General features: G+C 40.8%; 1 protein-coding gene across 1 annotated transcript in view; it reads right to left on the reverse strand.

The window, feature by feature from the left end:
* Positions 1-462: 462 nt before the first annotated feature.
* The window catches only part of LOC138156187 (serine/arginine repetitive matrix protein 4-like), a 224,486-nt gene continuing 206,501 nt past the window's right edge, over positions 463-18,447 (reverse strand). Inside the window, exons 8-9 of the mRNA XM_069081396.1 lie at positions 17,680-17,845; positions 463-864 (exon numbers count right to left, since the gene is read on the reverse strand). Of these exons, the coding sequence (XP_068937497.1) occupies positions 463-864; positions 17,680-17,845 (568 nt within the window). The remainder of the gene's footprint in view (positions 865-17,679; positions 17,846-18,447) is intronic.

The following is an 18,447-nucleotide window of genomic DNA, read 5'->3' on the forward strand; positions in this document are numbered from 1 at the left end:
CTTTCAAATCCTAGTTCCAGTTCTAACATTCTCTGTTCTCCTCTACCTCTAACTTCCTGTGATCTATGTGCATTCTTTGTTATAAAGCCCCCTCCTTCTCTCCACAACCTATGAGTGCACCATTGTAGTTTAATTTAAAAAATTATTATCCGTTTATTTTTAACTTTCATTTTTAAAGAATTTTGACTTCTGAATTCCCTCCCTCCAGTCCCTCCCTCATCCACTGAGAAAGTGGCAATGTAGCATTATAGTTTTGACGGTTTCCTGACAAAGTTTGAAATTTTGCTTCCAAATTTAAAAAAAGGAAATAAAATAAAATAGACTTAAACCAGACCATGTTTTACAATCTTTCTTACTCCAAGTCAATAATAATCCTGTGTCCCCTGGGTACTGTGCTAAAACTAGGGATGAGAACCAGGGGCACATTTGCCCAGGGTTGGGTTTAGTAAGAAACTCCCTCCCCTATTGCTTGAATGCTCTCGATTCCTTCAGGGCTCGTGGTTCTGCTGGTGGCACTGACCTTGAGTCCGTGGCCTGGGGCTCAGAAGAGAGGGTGTCTAGACTGGGTCCCTTAGTCTGGGAAGAACAAGTGGTGAACGAATTCCCCGAATCGGAGCTGTTATCACTGGTGAGCAGTATTTTGGGCTTGCCGGCAACCAAGCCGCTCCGACCGCAGCCTGGCCGGCCGGGGCTCCCTTTGTCCTGGCCATCCTGGGGGCTGGAGGAGCTGGTCCTTGCGGAGGGTGGGGAGGAAGTGTCGTTTCCTGAGTCATATTCCTGGGACCCTCCTCGGGGAGCCGCGATATTGCCAAGAGGGCTGACTGTTTTGGTAAAGAGGTCAACGGAAGACCCCGACTGAGAAATCTGAAAGTAAAAAGACCCGTTGGGCACGGCTGAGCACTTGGGCACCTGGGCTGTGTCTAATTAAACCAAGAAATGTTACCTTCATGATGCACTGTAACAAAAGGAAAGAAAGAGAGAAGAGAAGCCCAGACAAAAAGAACATATCCCTGAAAGAAAACCACAGAAAGGAGACACTTGTTTTCCCCCTGATATGGAAACTGGAAGTTTGGAGATATCATGCACAGATCAGTAGCATGCGATCCAGACTGAACAAAAGAAAAAAAGAAGGATTGTTTTTTCTAATAAATTAACTCAAACAAAAGGAAGGAAACTAAATAGAGAGGGAGTGCAGCATCCCTCAAGGCAATCTAAACAAACAAACTAACAAAAACGATGGGGGTGAGTGAGTGGGGATTGGGGAAGAAAAAAAATGAAAATAACAGGGATATGTGGACTTAAAATATTTTCTTTTGGGAAAAAAGATAAACCCAAAACTTTAAAGTTGAACCAAATTCTCAATGAATTTGACTTTTTTTTTCTAAAGAAAAAGCATTTCCTGAATAGAACATGGAACAAACATCACACTAAAAGAAAAAGAAATAAAGGGGAAAAAATTTAAAAAAAGACATTAAGTATAAAAGGAAAATTTGCAAACCAATATATTTAGCACCTTTCAACTAAGGGGAAAAAGAAAAACAAAATAAAAAGAACAGAAAAAAAAAAGAAAGTGAAATCCTCAGCTGAAAAAAAATAAAAAAAAAAGGTCTATACAGAGATTTCTGTGTGTGTGTGTGTTTTTCCCCCTGGAGAAGGTAGCTAAAGCTCTGGAGTGGTCTCTAATACAATCCCTAAGGTCTTAGCGGATAGCATCCACTTACCAATCAAGATTTCCTCCTTTAGTAGGTAAGGTGTAAGAAAAAGGGAAGAGCGGGGAACATCAGTCCATCATTAGAGTCTCAAATTACAAGAAAAAACATAAACCCTCTCTTCAAATCCTTACTCTCTGCTTTGCTTTTTTTTATTTCCAGTTTCTTTTAAAATTCTAATTATTTTTTAAGCTTGGTTGTTTGCCACTGAAGATAGTCAATTCTCTTTGATTTCTCATTGGGAACCTCAAGGTACCAATCTCATTAAATCACCATTAATGTTTAGGCTGGCTCATGGATACACAGACTAAATATATACATATATGTATGTGTATGTGGGGTTACACACATATATATGTAGAAATAAAAAAAACACCTGAAAGAGTAGACCTATTTCTTTAATTATTGGAGGGGAAGAACACTGGTATGACTTGAATGGTTGGCCAATAGTTGGACTGGATTAGAAAGATTGGCAGAGTTTTATTAGGGGATGACTAGGGGAATCCAGAAAGAGGGATGCCATACTTTTCACCTTTTATATCTCAAAGACATAGTTCAAATTTTTGTGGATTAAAAAAAAAAAACAATAACACTTGAATCTGTGTTGTCACAGTCAATGGGAGCTCTCCATGAGGAACTCCTTCTACCACTGCCTCTTAGAAGCTCTGCTGCATTCTAAAACTTGGAAGCCCAGTTTGGTTTCTTTCTGTCAGGTCTTTATTGATCAAAGAGCAAGTGGGTTCCACCGACAGTCAATGCCTGGTTTTGCCTGATTTATCTGGATACTTCAGACAAAAACAGATTTTGTCAAGTCCCTTCTTGATCAGAAGAGACCAGCCACAGGGAGGATGTCCCAACCACAGAGATAGAAGTGACAGTGACTGCCCATGCATAAGGCTAGTCAATGTCACCAAGCATTCATAGGGATGAGATAGCCTTTCTGATAGGTTGCCTGATTCCAAGTTCATTCTGCTAGTGGTCAATGACTTAAGTTGACTCTGGAGGGGGAGAAGGGGAAAGAGACTGGAATTTAGGGTGTGGGGAAAACATCCAGATCATAGTTTGTGCAAATAATGAATCTTGTGAAGTGGTCACATGTATTTGAATTCATAATATTTAAAGTTATAATTATGTTAAACATTGTCATTGGTTCCAGGTCAATGGAAACATACAATGTGAGTTCAAATAATGTGACTACTTCACAGGATTAATTATTCACACTAATTGGTATCTGGATGCACTTGCCCTTATTCTTCCCATGGAGGTGAGATGATCTTAAAGCCCAAATGGGAAATACATCCACCACTGTCCTATGGAAAAACTACTCTGCCCTCATTGCCCACTTCTGCACACCAAGGAAGGGCAGCTTCTAACTGACCTGTGACCAGGCTGCTCTTGCCTCTCTAGAAAAGAACACCAACAAAACTGCTCAGATAAGGTTTTCTAGGGAAGTAACTGGCATATTTCAAATCTAACATTCTATTCTCAATCAACTTCCCATTCTCTCCTGGCTCTGAAGTCTGATTTTACAACCACAATAATGATAATAATGATGATGATGATGATGATAGTTAGCATTTATATATTACCTACTATGTGCCAGGCACTATGATAAATGCTTTAAAAATATTATCTTATTTGATCCATACAACAGCCCTGGGAGGTAGGTGATATTGTTAGCCCCATTTTACAAATGAGGAAACTGAGGCAAATGGAGAGTAAGCAACTCACCCAGGGTCGCTAGTTAATACATGTCTGAGACTGGATTTGAACTCATGTCTTCCTGGCTCCAGGTCCAGCATTCTATCCATTGCACCCCCAGCTGCCAATGATGTTGTAAAGGGGATTCTTTTGGGGGTATTTGTTTGGAATAGATGGCTGCTGAGGTCCCTTCTTGCTCTGAAGCTCTGAGAAGACCTCCTAGGAGAACCGTGGGCATTGGCAGTGGAGTAGGAAACTAATTCATCCAGGATCTTGGAGAAGGGAGGAGGAGGTTGTCTTGGGAGTAGTTGCTAACATTGGGAAGGATCAGTGAGCCCAACCTGTGGGTCCTATCTGCTGGATCCTCTGGGACAACCCATGGGACAGATCATTCCTCAGTTTACTGCTGGGAACATCACTTTTCCCGGATACACTAAATTCTACATATTCCACATAGATGTCCCAGAATTATGCCCCAAATCTCAGAGCTAGAGAGGGACCTCAACAGTCATCAAACCTCATCTGGGAAATGAGAAGCCATTCTCCAATATCCAGGGCACATTATCATTCTACCTCAGCCTGAATGTCAAAGGAAGGGGAACAAAGTATCTCCCATGGAAGTTCAAAATACTTTTGGAAGGCTCTATTTGGAAGCTCTCACTTCCATTAAGTTTAAATTTACTTCCTTGTGACTTCTACCCACTGATTCCTAATTCTGTTTGCTGGAGCAAAGCAAGACAAATCTAATCCTGTTCTACAAAACAGTCCAAGTTATTTAGAGGTAATTCTCTTCTTCTTCAGTCTGGACATCCCCAATTCCTTCAACAGGTCTTCATAAACTCATTCATTTACCATCCTGCTCACTCTCCTCTGATGCTCTGTAGTTCATCAACGTACTTTGTAAGGGATAAACCACCCTTCCACTCTTGTACCTTGTATCTAGCGGGTGACCATGGGTGTGTGACAACTTCTATGTACTACAGGGAATGCAGAGGTGCCTCTTGCCCTATTTCCTCAACATGGCTAAAAACAAGATAGATAATATGGAGGAACATGCACTCTGTTTCCCCTCCATGTTCACCCCCCAATGTGACTTACTAGAATGAAATATGCTACAGGGAAACTAAATGGTGGATAAAAATATATAGATTTTTACTGCTATTATTCAGTCATGTTTGACTCTTTGTGGTCCCATTTGGGATTTTCTTGGCAAAGATACTGCGGTGGTTTGTCATTTTCTTTTCCAACTCATAGATGCGAAAACTGAGACAAGTAAGGTAAAGTGACTTGCCCAGGGTCACACAGCTAGTAAGCATCTGAAGTCAGCTTTGAATTCAGAAAAATGAGTCTTTCTGACTCCAGATCTGGTGCTCTATCCACCATGCCACCTAGCTGCCCAAACAAAACAACATGACCCAAATCATTTGTCTCACCCTTTTTGGGAGAGAGGAGATGGGATCTCCTATCACTGCAGATTATTAGACATTGTACAATTTATAACCTTGTTTGAGGACACCAAGAAGTTAAATGCCCTGTCCAAGGTCCTAAGACCAGTATGAATCAAAGATGGTTCCTAGTTATCCCCACTCAGAGACTGTTGCTCTGTCCTTCCTGCCAAGTCTCCAGTAAAGTTAGAACCAGGATTCCTGGCCCTCCCATTTCCCCTTCTCCTTTACCTTCTCCCAGTGTTCTGGTACCTGGAATTATCCATTGTGTCTGTTTCCCTTAACCTATAAACTGTTGCTGCAAATCCTTTTGAGAGTGGGGAGATCCAAGTCTTAAATAAATGTAGATTGGTGAATAGGTGATATCTCAGAGCCCAGATCCAATTCTGTCCTATCCCTCCCCCCCAGTTGTTAGTGTCTCTTCATCCAAATTACCTTGTATTTATTTTGCATACATGCTGTATGTACTCAGATGCATATGTCTCAACTCAGTAGAATTTAAGCTGCTTGAAGGCAGGCATTCTTTCATCTCCCTCTGAAGAGGCTCCATTTTCTCATTTAAAAAATGAAGGGGGTTAGACTAATTGGTTTCTAAGAAAGCCCCTTCTAGCTCCAAAATTCTCTTTCTATAACCTGGGTTCCTATCCCACCTTAGATACTTATTGCCTGTGTGACATTGGCCAAGTCACTTTATGAATCTGGGGTTCAATTTCCTCATCTGCAAAACAAGGGGGATGGATTCACTGGCTTCTGAGGTCCCTTCTAGTTTTAAATATGTAGAGCCTAGTTATCTCCATTGGACAGATGAGGGAGTCAGTTAGGTGACTTTGATGATAATGATTGGTTAAGTGACTTTGTGAGACTCACAGGATATCTGAGACAAGATTTGAACTCGAGACTTTGTGATACCAAGTCCAATGCTCTCTCCACAGTGCCACACTACCCAGATCTCCTGGCTCCAAAGAGAGTCCTCATAGAATCTGGGCCCAAAGGGACCTCACAGGACATCAGAACAGGACTTTCTTCTATAGCCACACCCTTTTTCCCCTTCCCCAGTTTAGGCCCTCATCACTTCCCACATGGAAAATAGAAATAACCTCCTATGATTCTATATGGTAGTAATACTTAGATAATTCTATACAATAATAATATTTCACAGGATTATTGTAAGGAAAACACTTTATAATTCTTAAAACAGTATATGAAGGGATATTAATAATCAGATCCTTTATTTAATAATAAATTATTATTAGTGTAAAAAGTAACAATACTGACTTGTCAATTGAACAGTCATAAGATCTGGAAGGAATCTCAGGGATGAACTAGACAGGCACCCTCCTTTTAAAAATGAAGAAATTGAGGCTTAAACAGTAGTGACTTACCTAAGTTAACAGGGAAGGGAATAAGCTTGTATATACTGGCCACTTTGTGCCATGCACTGTCCTAAGTACTTCAGAAATGTTATTGATTTCACTGATCTTCACAATAACTCTGCAAGGTAGGTGCTGTTATTATCCCCATTTTACAGTTTAGGAAACTGAGGCAGACAAAAGTGAAGTGACTTTCCCAGGATCCTATAGATAGGAAGTTTATGATGCCAGACTTGAACTCTGGTCTTCCTGACTCCAGGCCTAGCACTCTATCCACTTTGCCACCCAGGTGCCTCTAAATCACAATGATTAACTTGTCTAGAGTCTGGAGTTTTCCATTCTTTTCTTAAAGATGCCCAGGGACAGTGACTCCATGATGTTCCTCTCTCTCATGCTTTATCTTTATTATAAAGAAGGCTACATTATAAGATGGAAAGGCCCAAGAGTCAGGAGACTGGTTATGATGGTCCTAGCTCTTCCACACATTAGCTGTGTGACCTATGACTCTCTCTGACTCTCAGTGCCTTCCTCGATTTAATGGGGTCTCCAATGTCCTTTCTAGTCCTAAGAGTTTATGATTCTGATAACTAGTGAGAATGAACATAACAATGAGGACCTAGGAATGTTTCCACTGCCGGTGGACAGACTTAGGATGTGACCGTAAAGAAAACAAAAACTCCATGTCCGCTTAAAGAATGAAAGAATGGGGGCAGCTAGGTGGTGCAGTGGATAGAGCATCAGACCTAGACTCGGGAGGACCTGAGTTCAAATCTGACCTCAGGTGCTTGATACTTACTAGCTGTGTGACCCTGGGCAAGTCACTTAACCCTGATTGCCTCACTAAAAGAAAAATAAAAAAGAATTATAGAATCTTTGAGTTAGGAGTAATCCCATAGGTCATCTGGTCCATTTTGACTCGAACAAGAATCTGTTCTCCAAAAACCCCAACAGGTCACTCAACCCTTGTTTAGAGCATACTTTAGCTTAGTCCAATGCCTGGCAAATAGTAAGTGTTTAATAAATGCTCTATCTATATCTACATAGCCATCTGTTTATCTACCTGTCCTTCATCTCTCTAATATTCATCTATCTACCTACCATCTCTCTTTATATGTATATATACATAATTTCTCTATCCATCTATCTAGATACACTTACCTATTTACCTATCTATCCATCATCTCTCTATTCATCCATCTATCATGTAACTATCTATCCATTCTCTCTGTCATCTATCTTTCTATTATCCATCCATCTATCCATCATATGCATAATATTCATCTACCTACCTATCATATCTCTTTTCATGTATGTATTTACATACATATAATCTCTATTCATCCATCTATCCATTTATCTATCATATATCATCTCTATCTATCTATCTATCTATCTATCTATCTATCTATCTATCTATCTATCGATCTATCGATCTATCATCCATCTATTTGTCTATTTACCTTCCAAGGCAGTCCATTCTCCATTGGGACATCTCTAGTTAGAAAACTATTACTTACAATAAACCTAAATCTGTCTCTTTGCAACACTCACCCAATGATCCGACTTACACCCTCTGGGGACAAGTAAACCAAGTCTTGTACACAAACAAAATCTGGGGAGCCACCAAGTCCAACTTTCCTGAACAAGAGTCTTCTCCAGGACACTTTGCTTAAGGATCTCTAAGAACAAAATCCTTATCTCCCAAGGAAGTGCTCACCACTTTGGCACTGCTTGCATTTTCCTGCTATAAAGCCTATTTGAAATGAAATGGGCCCTGCTATGAGGCCTGAATTGTGACAAAGTGAACTAATGCCATTACGTGTGATTTTCTAAATTCTGGAAGTGTTGTCTTTTAGGACTAGACACTTTTACCAAATCAAAACTCTTAAATATAAGTGAATATCTAGAGACAGACACCTTAGAAATATCTCATCCCCTACTTAACTATATTTTTTCCTCCTTGGCTCTGACTAAAGAAGGTACCTAAGGAGTTAAGGGATTTGAAGGCGTAACCAGGATGCTGGGAAGCTTTTGCAAACCTTTCCTGTCTAAATAAAGAATCTAATTGCCACTGCTTCCTAGCAGAAACATCATCACTACTCCAAAAAGCATGTTAAGTTTTACAAAGTACTCCACCTGTTTTATCCCAGTTAATCCTCACAATGGCCCTGCAGGGGAGATGCTTATATACTCCCCACAGACAACATTCTACTCACCACTGGTCTGGATCTGCCCAGGTGGGGCTGTTCCCTATAAGGCTCCCCCTCCTAAACCACCACACCTCTAGAATCCCTCCATGCATCCAAGGTTCACCTCAAATATGACCGGCCTCCCTGGAGAAGCCCTGCCCAGCGTCTAATCACTAGCCCTGCCCCTCGAAATGATCTAGGTTGTATGCATGTAGGTTGTATGTATCTCATGTATGTGCATATTATGCATGTGTGTACCAGTGCTATATCATGTGTATGTCTTGCACTCATCATGTGTACAGGTATAGTGTTATATGTACATTTTACACTTATAATGTATCTATGTTATATATACATTATGCATGTGTATACTATGTTCTATGTATGTTTTGCAGTTATAATGCATACATGCTATATACATACTATATATAGATGATGTCATAGTACATGTTTTGCAGTTATAATGTGTATATTTATACTATATTATAATTCATATGTTTTGTATTAGAAATGCATATGTATTATATGTATATTATATATAAGGTCATAATATGTATGTTCTGAAGTTATAGTGTATGCATGTTATATACTATGTTATGATCTATATATACAGATGTTACTACGTATACTGTTATAATCTGTATTTATACCGTGTTATAACCTATGTTTTGCAAAATGTATGCTACATGTATATTATGTCTATGTTATATGTTTTACAGTTATAATATATATATATATTTCTCATTAACTTATTTGAAAATATGCTTTTTCCTCACCCATAACCCAGTAGAATGTAAGCTTCTCAAGGGCAGGGACTATCTCAATGATGTCATTATACCTTTGACATTTCTCTCAGGGCTTGGCAAGAATGAGGTGCTCAATAAATATTTATTGAGCTGAATTCCCATGTCACCCCATTTCCACACCCATTAAGCACTCTATCTCATGTTAGATTTTTTTTTCTCTTTCAGCGTCTGCCTCATCTCTTCTGTCCTTAATGTTCTGGTGTTAACACAGAGTGTTCTTTAATAAGTAATTAAATACCCGCTATGAACTCCAGTTCCCTCAATTTTCACAGGGAGTCTCTCTCAGCCCTCGGGGAAAGCCTGTGTGGTTATTTATTGTTTTTGTTTCAAATCATTATTTAATCAAGAATGGGGGGAAAAAAAGGCAACCTCTCACTTACACTTCAAAATTTAATTTTAACCGAATCCCAAGATTGAGAGGCAGCCAGACCTAATAGGTTACAAAAATACAATCAGGAAGAGAATTCCAATTAAATTGAACAAGGCCATTTACTGGGCTTCAAATGGCCCCTTGGAGAGATATGGCTATAAATTTCCCCCCCTGCCATATGGGGAATAGAATGTTCTCTTGTGAGCGGAGCTGTGTGGTTTGGCTTTTTAGCTGGAAGGATTTCTCTCACATCTTTCATGAGCTCTCATTTCTAAGGGACATTAGGTTTATTCTCTTTGCTGCTTTTCATCTCCCCTTGTAGGATAATACAGAAGATCAATGAAGACTTGATGTCACTGACCCCTGTACAAACTCCAGTGTTCACTGGAGGGCTGATGGGGGAAGGAGACTGTGAAGATCACCGGGAGGGGAGAGAAGAAAGCAGGGGAGGAAAGTGAAGACCTGGGAGATGGCAATGAGGAATATCAACGGAACTTGGTGCAGACTTCATGAGTAATTTGCCCACAGAACACTCAAGCTTGAAGTCTGTTAATGGAACCAATAAATGCAGGTCTGAGTTAAGTCAGGGTTGGGGGAAGAAATACTTTCTGGATAAAATCCAAATTTCTTAAGGGCAGGGACAATTTCATTTTTTGTCTTCATATCTGCAGTATCTGGTATAGTGCCAGGTATAATTACAATACCAACAAGCATTTATTGAGTGCCTACTGTATGCCAAGCCCTGCAGATACAAATAGAAAACCCCCCAACAGAATAATTCTTGCTGTCAGGGAGCTCATATTCTAAGGTGAAAAGAAGAAGTTTCAGCTGCAAGGGAGATGCAGAAGTCCAGTGTTCCTTAGGTTCAATCTTTGCCAGTTTCACTTGAGGAGAAATCCATATTAGTTTCTTACGGTGGCTCATTTGACAGTGCCAAGGACTTCAGTTGGGAGAACTTTCTTTTCCAGGACTTTCTATCTGTGGCTGCCAAGGAGGCAGGGGATGAGGTGGGCAGGGCAGTTGTTGTGAGAATTGAATGAGATAATATATAGAGAATCCTTTGCATATCTTAAAGGATATGCTAAAGAAATGCTAGCTAGTTAGCACAGTGACTGGCACATAGTAGGTATTTAATAAATATTTATTGAATTAAACTATATTAAATAGTACAGTGGTGTCAAACTCAATTAGAAACAGGCTACATACTATCTTAGAAAATTAATAGCATCTATATCATATTTTTCTTTATTTTGTTAAGCACTATTCAATTACATTTTAGTCTGGTCGGGGAGGGCTACAAGTTTGGCAGCTCTACGATAGTGAATATAGATGTGGTTATAGACAGGAAGACCCGAGTTCAAGTCATACCTCTGATATTCACTAGTTATGTAGCCTGGAAAAATCAATAAATCTCTCTGAGCCTTAATTTCCTTATCTGTAAAGTGGAGGATTTTAGCAGCATCTTTCTCCCTCCCAGAGCTGTTGTGAAGATCAAAATTGGTAATATATGTCTTCAGAAACCTTCAAGTGCCATATAAATGTTATCTGTGATTACTATTATTTACTGTTCTTATTCTTGTATCCCCCTCATCTCCTAGCATGGGGACATTACAAATAATAGATGTTTGGGTTGATATTGATGAAGGAAAAGGGATGGTTTATGGCATAGGCAAGTGGTGGGGCATAGTGATACACACACACACACACACACACACACACACACACACACACACTTACACAGTCTTGGGAAGCCTGTCTTTCATTTTCCATCCTTCAAATTATTCCCTCCCCCTTCCCACCCCACCCTTCCAGGCTCTTTTAGTTTCCCAGTATCCTGCTATCCTGTGTGATCATGCCCTGTCCATATCACTTGGATTTTGCCCTAGACCTAGAGATAGCCTCAAGTTACCTTGGCTCCCTGCCTAGTATTTAAATAAGACACAAGCCTGGGTTTGCATATTCATATATGCAAACGAACCCCCACTTGATTTAGTGGTCCCCTCCTTGATTTTTTAAGGGCTGTGCATCTCTTACTGCTGCAGCAGGGTGTTGAAGGAGTCTGATTTTGCCATTTAAAAATGACAGATTGGAAAATACCAGCTCAGTAGGGATGACTGGAGGCAACCGCTTGGGTCCAATCACTGTGGAGTTCCCATCCCTCCTCTTCTATCTTAGCAACTACCCCCATCCTTGTAAGTGTCAGCCATTGAAATGAGTTAGAGGTGATGTAGCCCAGTGGGCAGAGCACCCTGGCCACAGGGTCCAGCCCTAGTTCTGTTCCTGACTAACTATTGTGACCTTGGGAAAACCATTTGCCCATCGCATGGGGGAGAAGGTTTCATGGATTTGGGAGTCACAAAACTGGAGTCTGAATCAAGCTTCTTCCACATACTCCATGAGTGACCTTGGGTGGATTGTGTCACCAACCTAAGCCTCAGTGTCCTCATTTGTAAACTGAGGGAAGTTTTAAATAAATGATCTCTGGAGTCCCATCTTGTTCTAATTCTATTATTCTCCCTAGGCCTCAGTTTCTTTCTCTACAAAAAACAACAACACAGGATTGATTCTTCTCCTCAGAAAAGTTGGGAACTACTAAGCAGAATGTATGTATTAACAAAAAAAGGTCCCCACATTGGGCAGATTTGATTGACCCTCCCTTCTCTACCCCTCCCCAATTATTACAAGGGTGCAATACTGGGATGGAGGGGAGAGAGGGTATTTCTAGAAACTGTTATGATGTCAAAATTAAAATTATTAATAAAACTTATTTTTTTAATGGGAGGCTGGCCTTAGTGCCCTGTGATGTTTCTTTTAGCTTTCAGTCATAGCATAGGGATTTTAAACTTTTTGCTTTTGTTTTTTGTGATCTGGGCCCCTCTGACAGTCAAAGGAAGCCTGTGGGATTCTTCTCAGAATCATGTTTTTAAATGTATAGATCAAAATACAAAGCAAAGGGAACTAATTATTGGGATATATAAAAATATATATAGACTGCTGGTTAAGAACACATACACACATATACACATATATATACCTATGTATATGCATGTGTCTCTATGTGTATATATACATACATACATACATATGTATAACACATCTATATGCTGAGGAAAATATATAGAGACATATGCATACATATACACACATATATTATAGATTAATGCTAGAAGAAACCTTGGAATGTAAGCTTCCTGAGGGCAGGTACTGTTTCATATTTGTCTTTGTAACTCCAGTACTTAAGACAGTATCTGGCACATAGTAGGCACTTAGTAGATGTTTAATTGATTGATTGGTTGGCTAGATGTCACCTCATCCAGCCCCCTCACCTTTCAGGGGAGAACACTGAGGCCCACTGTGACTCTAGGATCTTCATCAGATACCAAACCATCCAGAACTGTTGGCAGCTATCGTGTCTCCTCCCTCTTCACTGCCAGCCCAAGCTCCAAGATGGGAGATTCTGAGGGGAGGCGTAGTGTTTTGCTTCAATTGGAGGTTAAGGGAGTTGAGCTAGGCATGTATTTAAAAACCTTCAAGCTGGGGAGGGTGCCAGCTTTGGGGTGCCCAAGAAACAATTCACATTCTACATCACATCCTCATACATTTTAAATCAGGATTTTGGTTATTAAATGCTCCAGAAGAGTGGAAGCAAGTAGTAGGAGATGAGCCATGAGAAAAGGAAGAGATCAGTCATGGGGGAAGTGGGATTGGAGAGATGTCAATTCTTTCTGATTCTTTTTTTTCTCTTCGAAAATGTTTTGTTGATGCCCTTTGTTTCTTTTATCACAACTCTTCCTCATAATTTATGTCTCCTCCACAGATTGAATCCTTCCTTATAACAAAGAGACTTAATTAAACCTCAGCACCTGCTCCAGCATACACCATTCTGAAGGGACATCCTTTCAATAAAAGTCACATCCAGTCACAATGGAAACCTTTTAGGGTGCTTACAAAAATGATGGTCAAGAAGTCACCGTGGACTTAGAGCTGAAAGATCCCCAGCAGGCCATGGAGTCCAGCATCCTTTTTTTATGGATGAGGAAATTAGGGCACAAAGAGAAGTGGCATGTATAAGGTCACACAGGTAGTAAGAGTCAGAGTAGAGATTTGAACCCATATTCTTGGATGTCAGACCCAATAGTCTTTCCATTACATCTCAGAATAGGTTCATTTCTCGTAGACTTAAGGTTGGAAGGGACATTAGAGGTTCCTTCATTTTTCAGATCAGGAAACTGAGGCACAAAGGTTAAGTGCCTATCCTATGGTTCACATAGGTATTTAGTAGCAGGGTTAGGATTTGAAACCAAGTCCTCTGAGCCAACATCCCACATAGGAATTATAGGATTATAGATTTTTTCTGGATGGCATCATCTAATTCAACCTTGCCTAGTGGAAAATGTTCCCTCAAGAGAAGAAGTAATTTACTCAACAGGTAGGCATTAAGTGGAAGAGCTGGGATTAGAAGCCAGGACTTCTGACTGAATCCAGTTTGCTACTTGCAAAGTCCTCTACACAACTATTGAAAAGTGGAGGGAGAGTAGAATAGTAATCTGTACTGGGGAAATGTACACTTCCCTCTGATCTGCATAGTTTAAGCTCCACAAAGAATTATGGGGCATGTGCTGAATCAGGCAGCCCTGAAAGAAACCACAGTCTGAGGCACACATAGCTGGCAAAAGAAATGGTGGAGGAAGAGTTTTTCTGGAACACTCCCATCAACCTTACGGCCCTACAGAGGGGAGGGTGAGCAAGAGGGAGGGATGGAAGCACCTCATTACCTACTGAGCCTGAAGTCACGGACTTGAAGCATTTTTAATTCCTTCTCCATTTGAATCTGTAATTTTTAAAAATTCTCTGACACAGGAGCCTGACCACCTGACAAGTCAAAGAATCATTTCGCCCATCCTCACAGAGGATCTCTATTCAGCAATTAATCAGTCAGTGCTATAAACTATAGGGGAGAAGAGAGGAGGAATTTCCTGTCACATTTTCACAAGTAACAGTCCCAGAGTCTTGGTAGGAAAACCAGGGCCATGGATGACATGATATACTAAGGCAGTTTCTCTTAGAGTTTCTAGGGATGACAGGACTGGTAGTAGAAGCTTGGAACTCCAAAATGCTTGACTAGATAGAGAGATATATCTATATTTATAGATATTTCTATAGACATATAGTTATAGAATATCAATGTATTTATCCATCTGTCTCTATTAGCTGCCTCCATGGATCATGACCCACAGTTTAAGAAGTGCTGAAGAGGTCACAAGTGGAAAAAGTTTAAGATGTCCTGATCTATACTATCCATCCATTCATCCATCCATCCATCCATCTATTCATCTATCTGTCCATCTATCTCTATGATCTATTCTATCTATTCATCTATCCATCTATATGCTCTGCTCAAGGTGAGGGGATGGGCAGAGATTGTCGTAGAATCCAGAGTTTTGGAGTTAAAAGGGTCCCCAGAGACCATCTAGTCTCATCCCAACCTAGACAAAAATCCCCTATGACATCCTGAACAAGTGATCATCCAGTCTTTGCTTGAGGATCTCCAGTCATGTGGATCTCACTACCTCCGAAGACAGCCTGTTATACTTTTAGATAGTTTTAAGTGTTAGGAAACATTTTCTTATGTCAGACTTAACTTTATTTCTTCCCAACATCCCTTTCATTGTTACTAGTTTGCCTTTTAGAGCTAAGGGGAACAACTTTAATTTCTTTTCAGTGAGATAGCCATTCAAATATTGCTTCCTTCCTCCTCTCCCCCACCAAACCTTGCATGAGTATTCTCATCTATATAGGTTAAATACCCTCAATTTCCTCATGTATGAACTTAAGGCCCTTTACTATTGCAGTTGCTTTCTTCTGGATGCCCTCTGGCTTATAAAAATCCTTTCTAAAAATATAGCACCAAGAATTGAACACAGTACTCTGGGTGTGTTTTTGACCAGGTCAGCACATAGTAAGATTGTCATGTCCAGTCCTGTATGCTTTGAGACTCTCTTAATGCAATCCAATTTTGAATTAGATTTATTGGAGTCCATAATCACACCACTACTCCATGGTGAGCTTATGACCCACTATTACCCCCAGATCTTTTCAAATTACTATCTTTTCTACCTCCTCCATATTCTATTTGCAAGGTAGATTTTTTTTGAGCCCAGGTGTGGGACTTTCCATTTATTCCTAAGGAATGTTACCTTATCAGTTCTATCCCTATGTGGTCACCTGCTAAGGTCCTTTAGAAATTTGACTCTATCATCCAATGTGTTAGCCATCCCTATTTGCCTCTTGAAGTCACTGTTTATTTGTACAAAACTAGCCAATGGGCTCATAGCAAAAGAGGTCAAGCTCACTTGAGTGACTCGAATTTTCTGCCTGCTACCAGAGTCCTCTATCAAAGCTAGAAGAGACCATGGAAATAATCTACTCCCTACTCCAGTTTTTTAAAGATGAAGCTTTCAAAGAAGAGTTACTTGACCAAGGTCACACAACAACCAAGGCAGGATTAGAGCTAAATTCTCTAAGTGCCCTGAAGACCTTTGTCCTTTTTCTCTTTATATTCCCAGTATCTAGAATAACAGCTGGCACTCAACAAACATTTGTGGAATTTAAGCAAATTGAACCAATCGACACTCATTGAGAACATATTAAGCTGCCCCTATGGGCTGGATACTGTGTCTGGCAGTGGGGATACAAAGTCAAAGAACAGATGATGCATTAAATCTTTTAGCTAGGTACTAATAGAGGGCCACATTGATGTTTATGCACAAACCTAGCTGGTCAGTAAAGTATGATGATGATCTTAAACCTTCTCTGACAATGGAGTAACCTTTCCCAGAATGCCTTGATGTCTACTCCACAGGAAACCTTCCCCAATGAATATTCTACCATAACATCCTCCCCACCCCTAGCCTCCATTGTAGTCATTTCTTGCCTTCTACAATGTATTTTCTAAGAATTAAGGTTGCAAAGGGTCTCTCCCTGGTGGACCCAGGGGCTTCTTCTCCCACAATTCATAGTGAATCACAGACATATGGGGCAGATATGAACGTAGAGGGTTGGGATTCTGATAAGGCAGGGTCTCTGCCTTGTTTTGATGTGTCTTAGAGCGGTTTGATAGCCCTGTGAAGCCTATAGAATCCTTTGAAAAATGTCTTTAAATTTATAAAACAAAATAATAAAGGATTACAAAGGAAACCAATCATATTGAAATACTTATCAATTTAAAAAAAGTCATATACCCCAGGTTAAGAATCTCTGCCTTAAAGAAAAAGAAGGGATATCAGTTAAAGTGGATGTGGGTTTTCCATTACTGCTATGACCACTGAACTTGGGAAGATGGCAGAACCAGATGCTAGCCTGGGTTTGATTTGCCTAATTTGATTTACCTAATGGTTAAGAGTAAGCTGTCTAACCCACTCTGCATGTCTTGTTTCCCTCATCTGTACAATGGGGCTGTTTGAATGAGCTCTCCAGTCTTCAGCTAGACATGGGGAGGTTGAGCAAGACCTTGTAAGTCAAGTAAGTGCTAGGGGAACCCCTGGGAGGGAAAGCCTCCCAGAGAGTCCAAGCTTGTGTTTCTCATTTGGAATCGACGTCTGGCTGCCAACCAATGTCACCGACCAACCGTGCCCTAGTTATGAAACGTTGGCGGGGTCTTTTATACGCTCGATTCCCTGACACAGGAAGACTGGTGGATGGTTTGCTCTGTTCCAACTAGGACAAAGAACTCTCTCTTCCCCCTGCCCTCCCTTGAACAGACTTTGAACTATAGTAGCTCATAAAGGCATCACCACAGAAAGCTTCTGCTTGGAGGTAGCTATTTTATTAACCATTCCTGTATAAAAGTGCCTATAATTTAGCTTCCTCTCCCCCAACTATAGTGACCAAGTATTATTGGAGAGAATGACTCAAGACACAGTAGGGTCTTTCTTGAAAAATGGGGGTTTTAAAATAACTCGAGCTCACGTCTCTGTAATGGAGTTCATATTTCGCAGCTCGCTCGGCTCTGGTGTCTCTCTCCACCCCCAACCCCAACCCTGAGTGGCGTGGGCCAGCACAAAGAGAGAAGGCAGCGGAGGTTACTTACGACTTCATTGGAGGAGAGGAAGCTGTAGACTTGGAGGGACTGGCTGGGGGCGTGGCCAGACCGGGTCTCCCCGCTGCTCACAGTGCCCTTTTGGATAGCCTTAGAGCAGGGCCGGGGGCGCCTCCGCCTCGACTTGGGCCCTTCTTCGGGGGACTTGGCCCTGTGCCTGCCAAGGGGAGAAAGAGAACAGGGAGAGGGTTAGACCCTTATTTGTGGGTCTAGGTGACCAGATAGAGAGCAGAGGGCAAGATTGGGGCCCCAGCTTTCCAAGATGAGAGGGATCTGTCTGTCATGGTGACTGACACCAAGAGAATGCCGAGAAAATAAATGATGATAATGAGACATAGTTAACGTTTATAGAGCACCTACTATGTGCCAGACACTGTGCTAAGAGCCTTACAATTATTATCTCATTTGATCCTCATAATCCTGGGAGGGAGGTGCTATTATTTTTTTTTCCATTTTACTGAGGTAAACAGCAAATTGAGGCAAACAGAGGTTAAGTGACTTGCCCCGGGTCACGCAGCTAGTCAGGTTCGGAGACTGGATTTGAACTCAGGTTTTCCTGACTCCAGAACCAGCGCTGTGCTACCTAACGGCCCCAAAGACTAAAGCAGGGCATTAGCTTTCAGTACCTCAAAATAAAATGCCCAATATAAAGATGGAGGCAGCATTTTTTGTAAACATTCCAGAAGGTCACTGGACTCAGAGCTATTTGGGGCCTTAGAAGAGAGAATGTGATGGTTGCGAGGAGCCTCAGAAGGAATG

This window comes from Petaurus breviceps, unplaced genomic scaffold (assembly GCF_028583685.1).
Source record: "Petaurus breviceps papuanus isolate PSGF00001 unplaced genomic scaffold, PetGlider_PUasm1.0 99, whole genome shotgun sequence".
NCBI classification, from domain to species: Eukaryota; Metazoa; Chordata; class Mammalia; order Diprotodontia; family Petauridae; genus Petaurus; species Petaurus breviceps.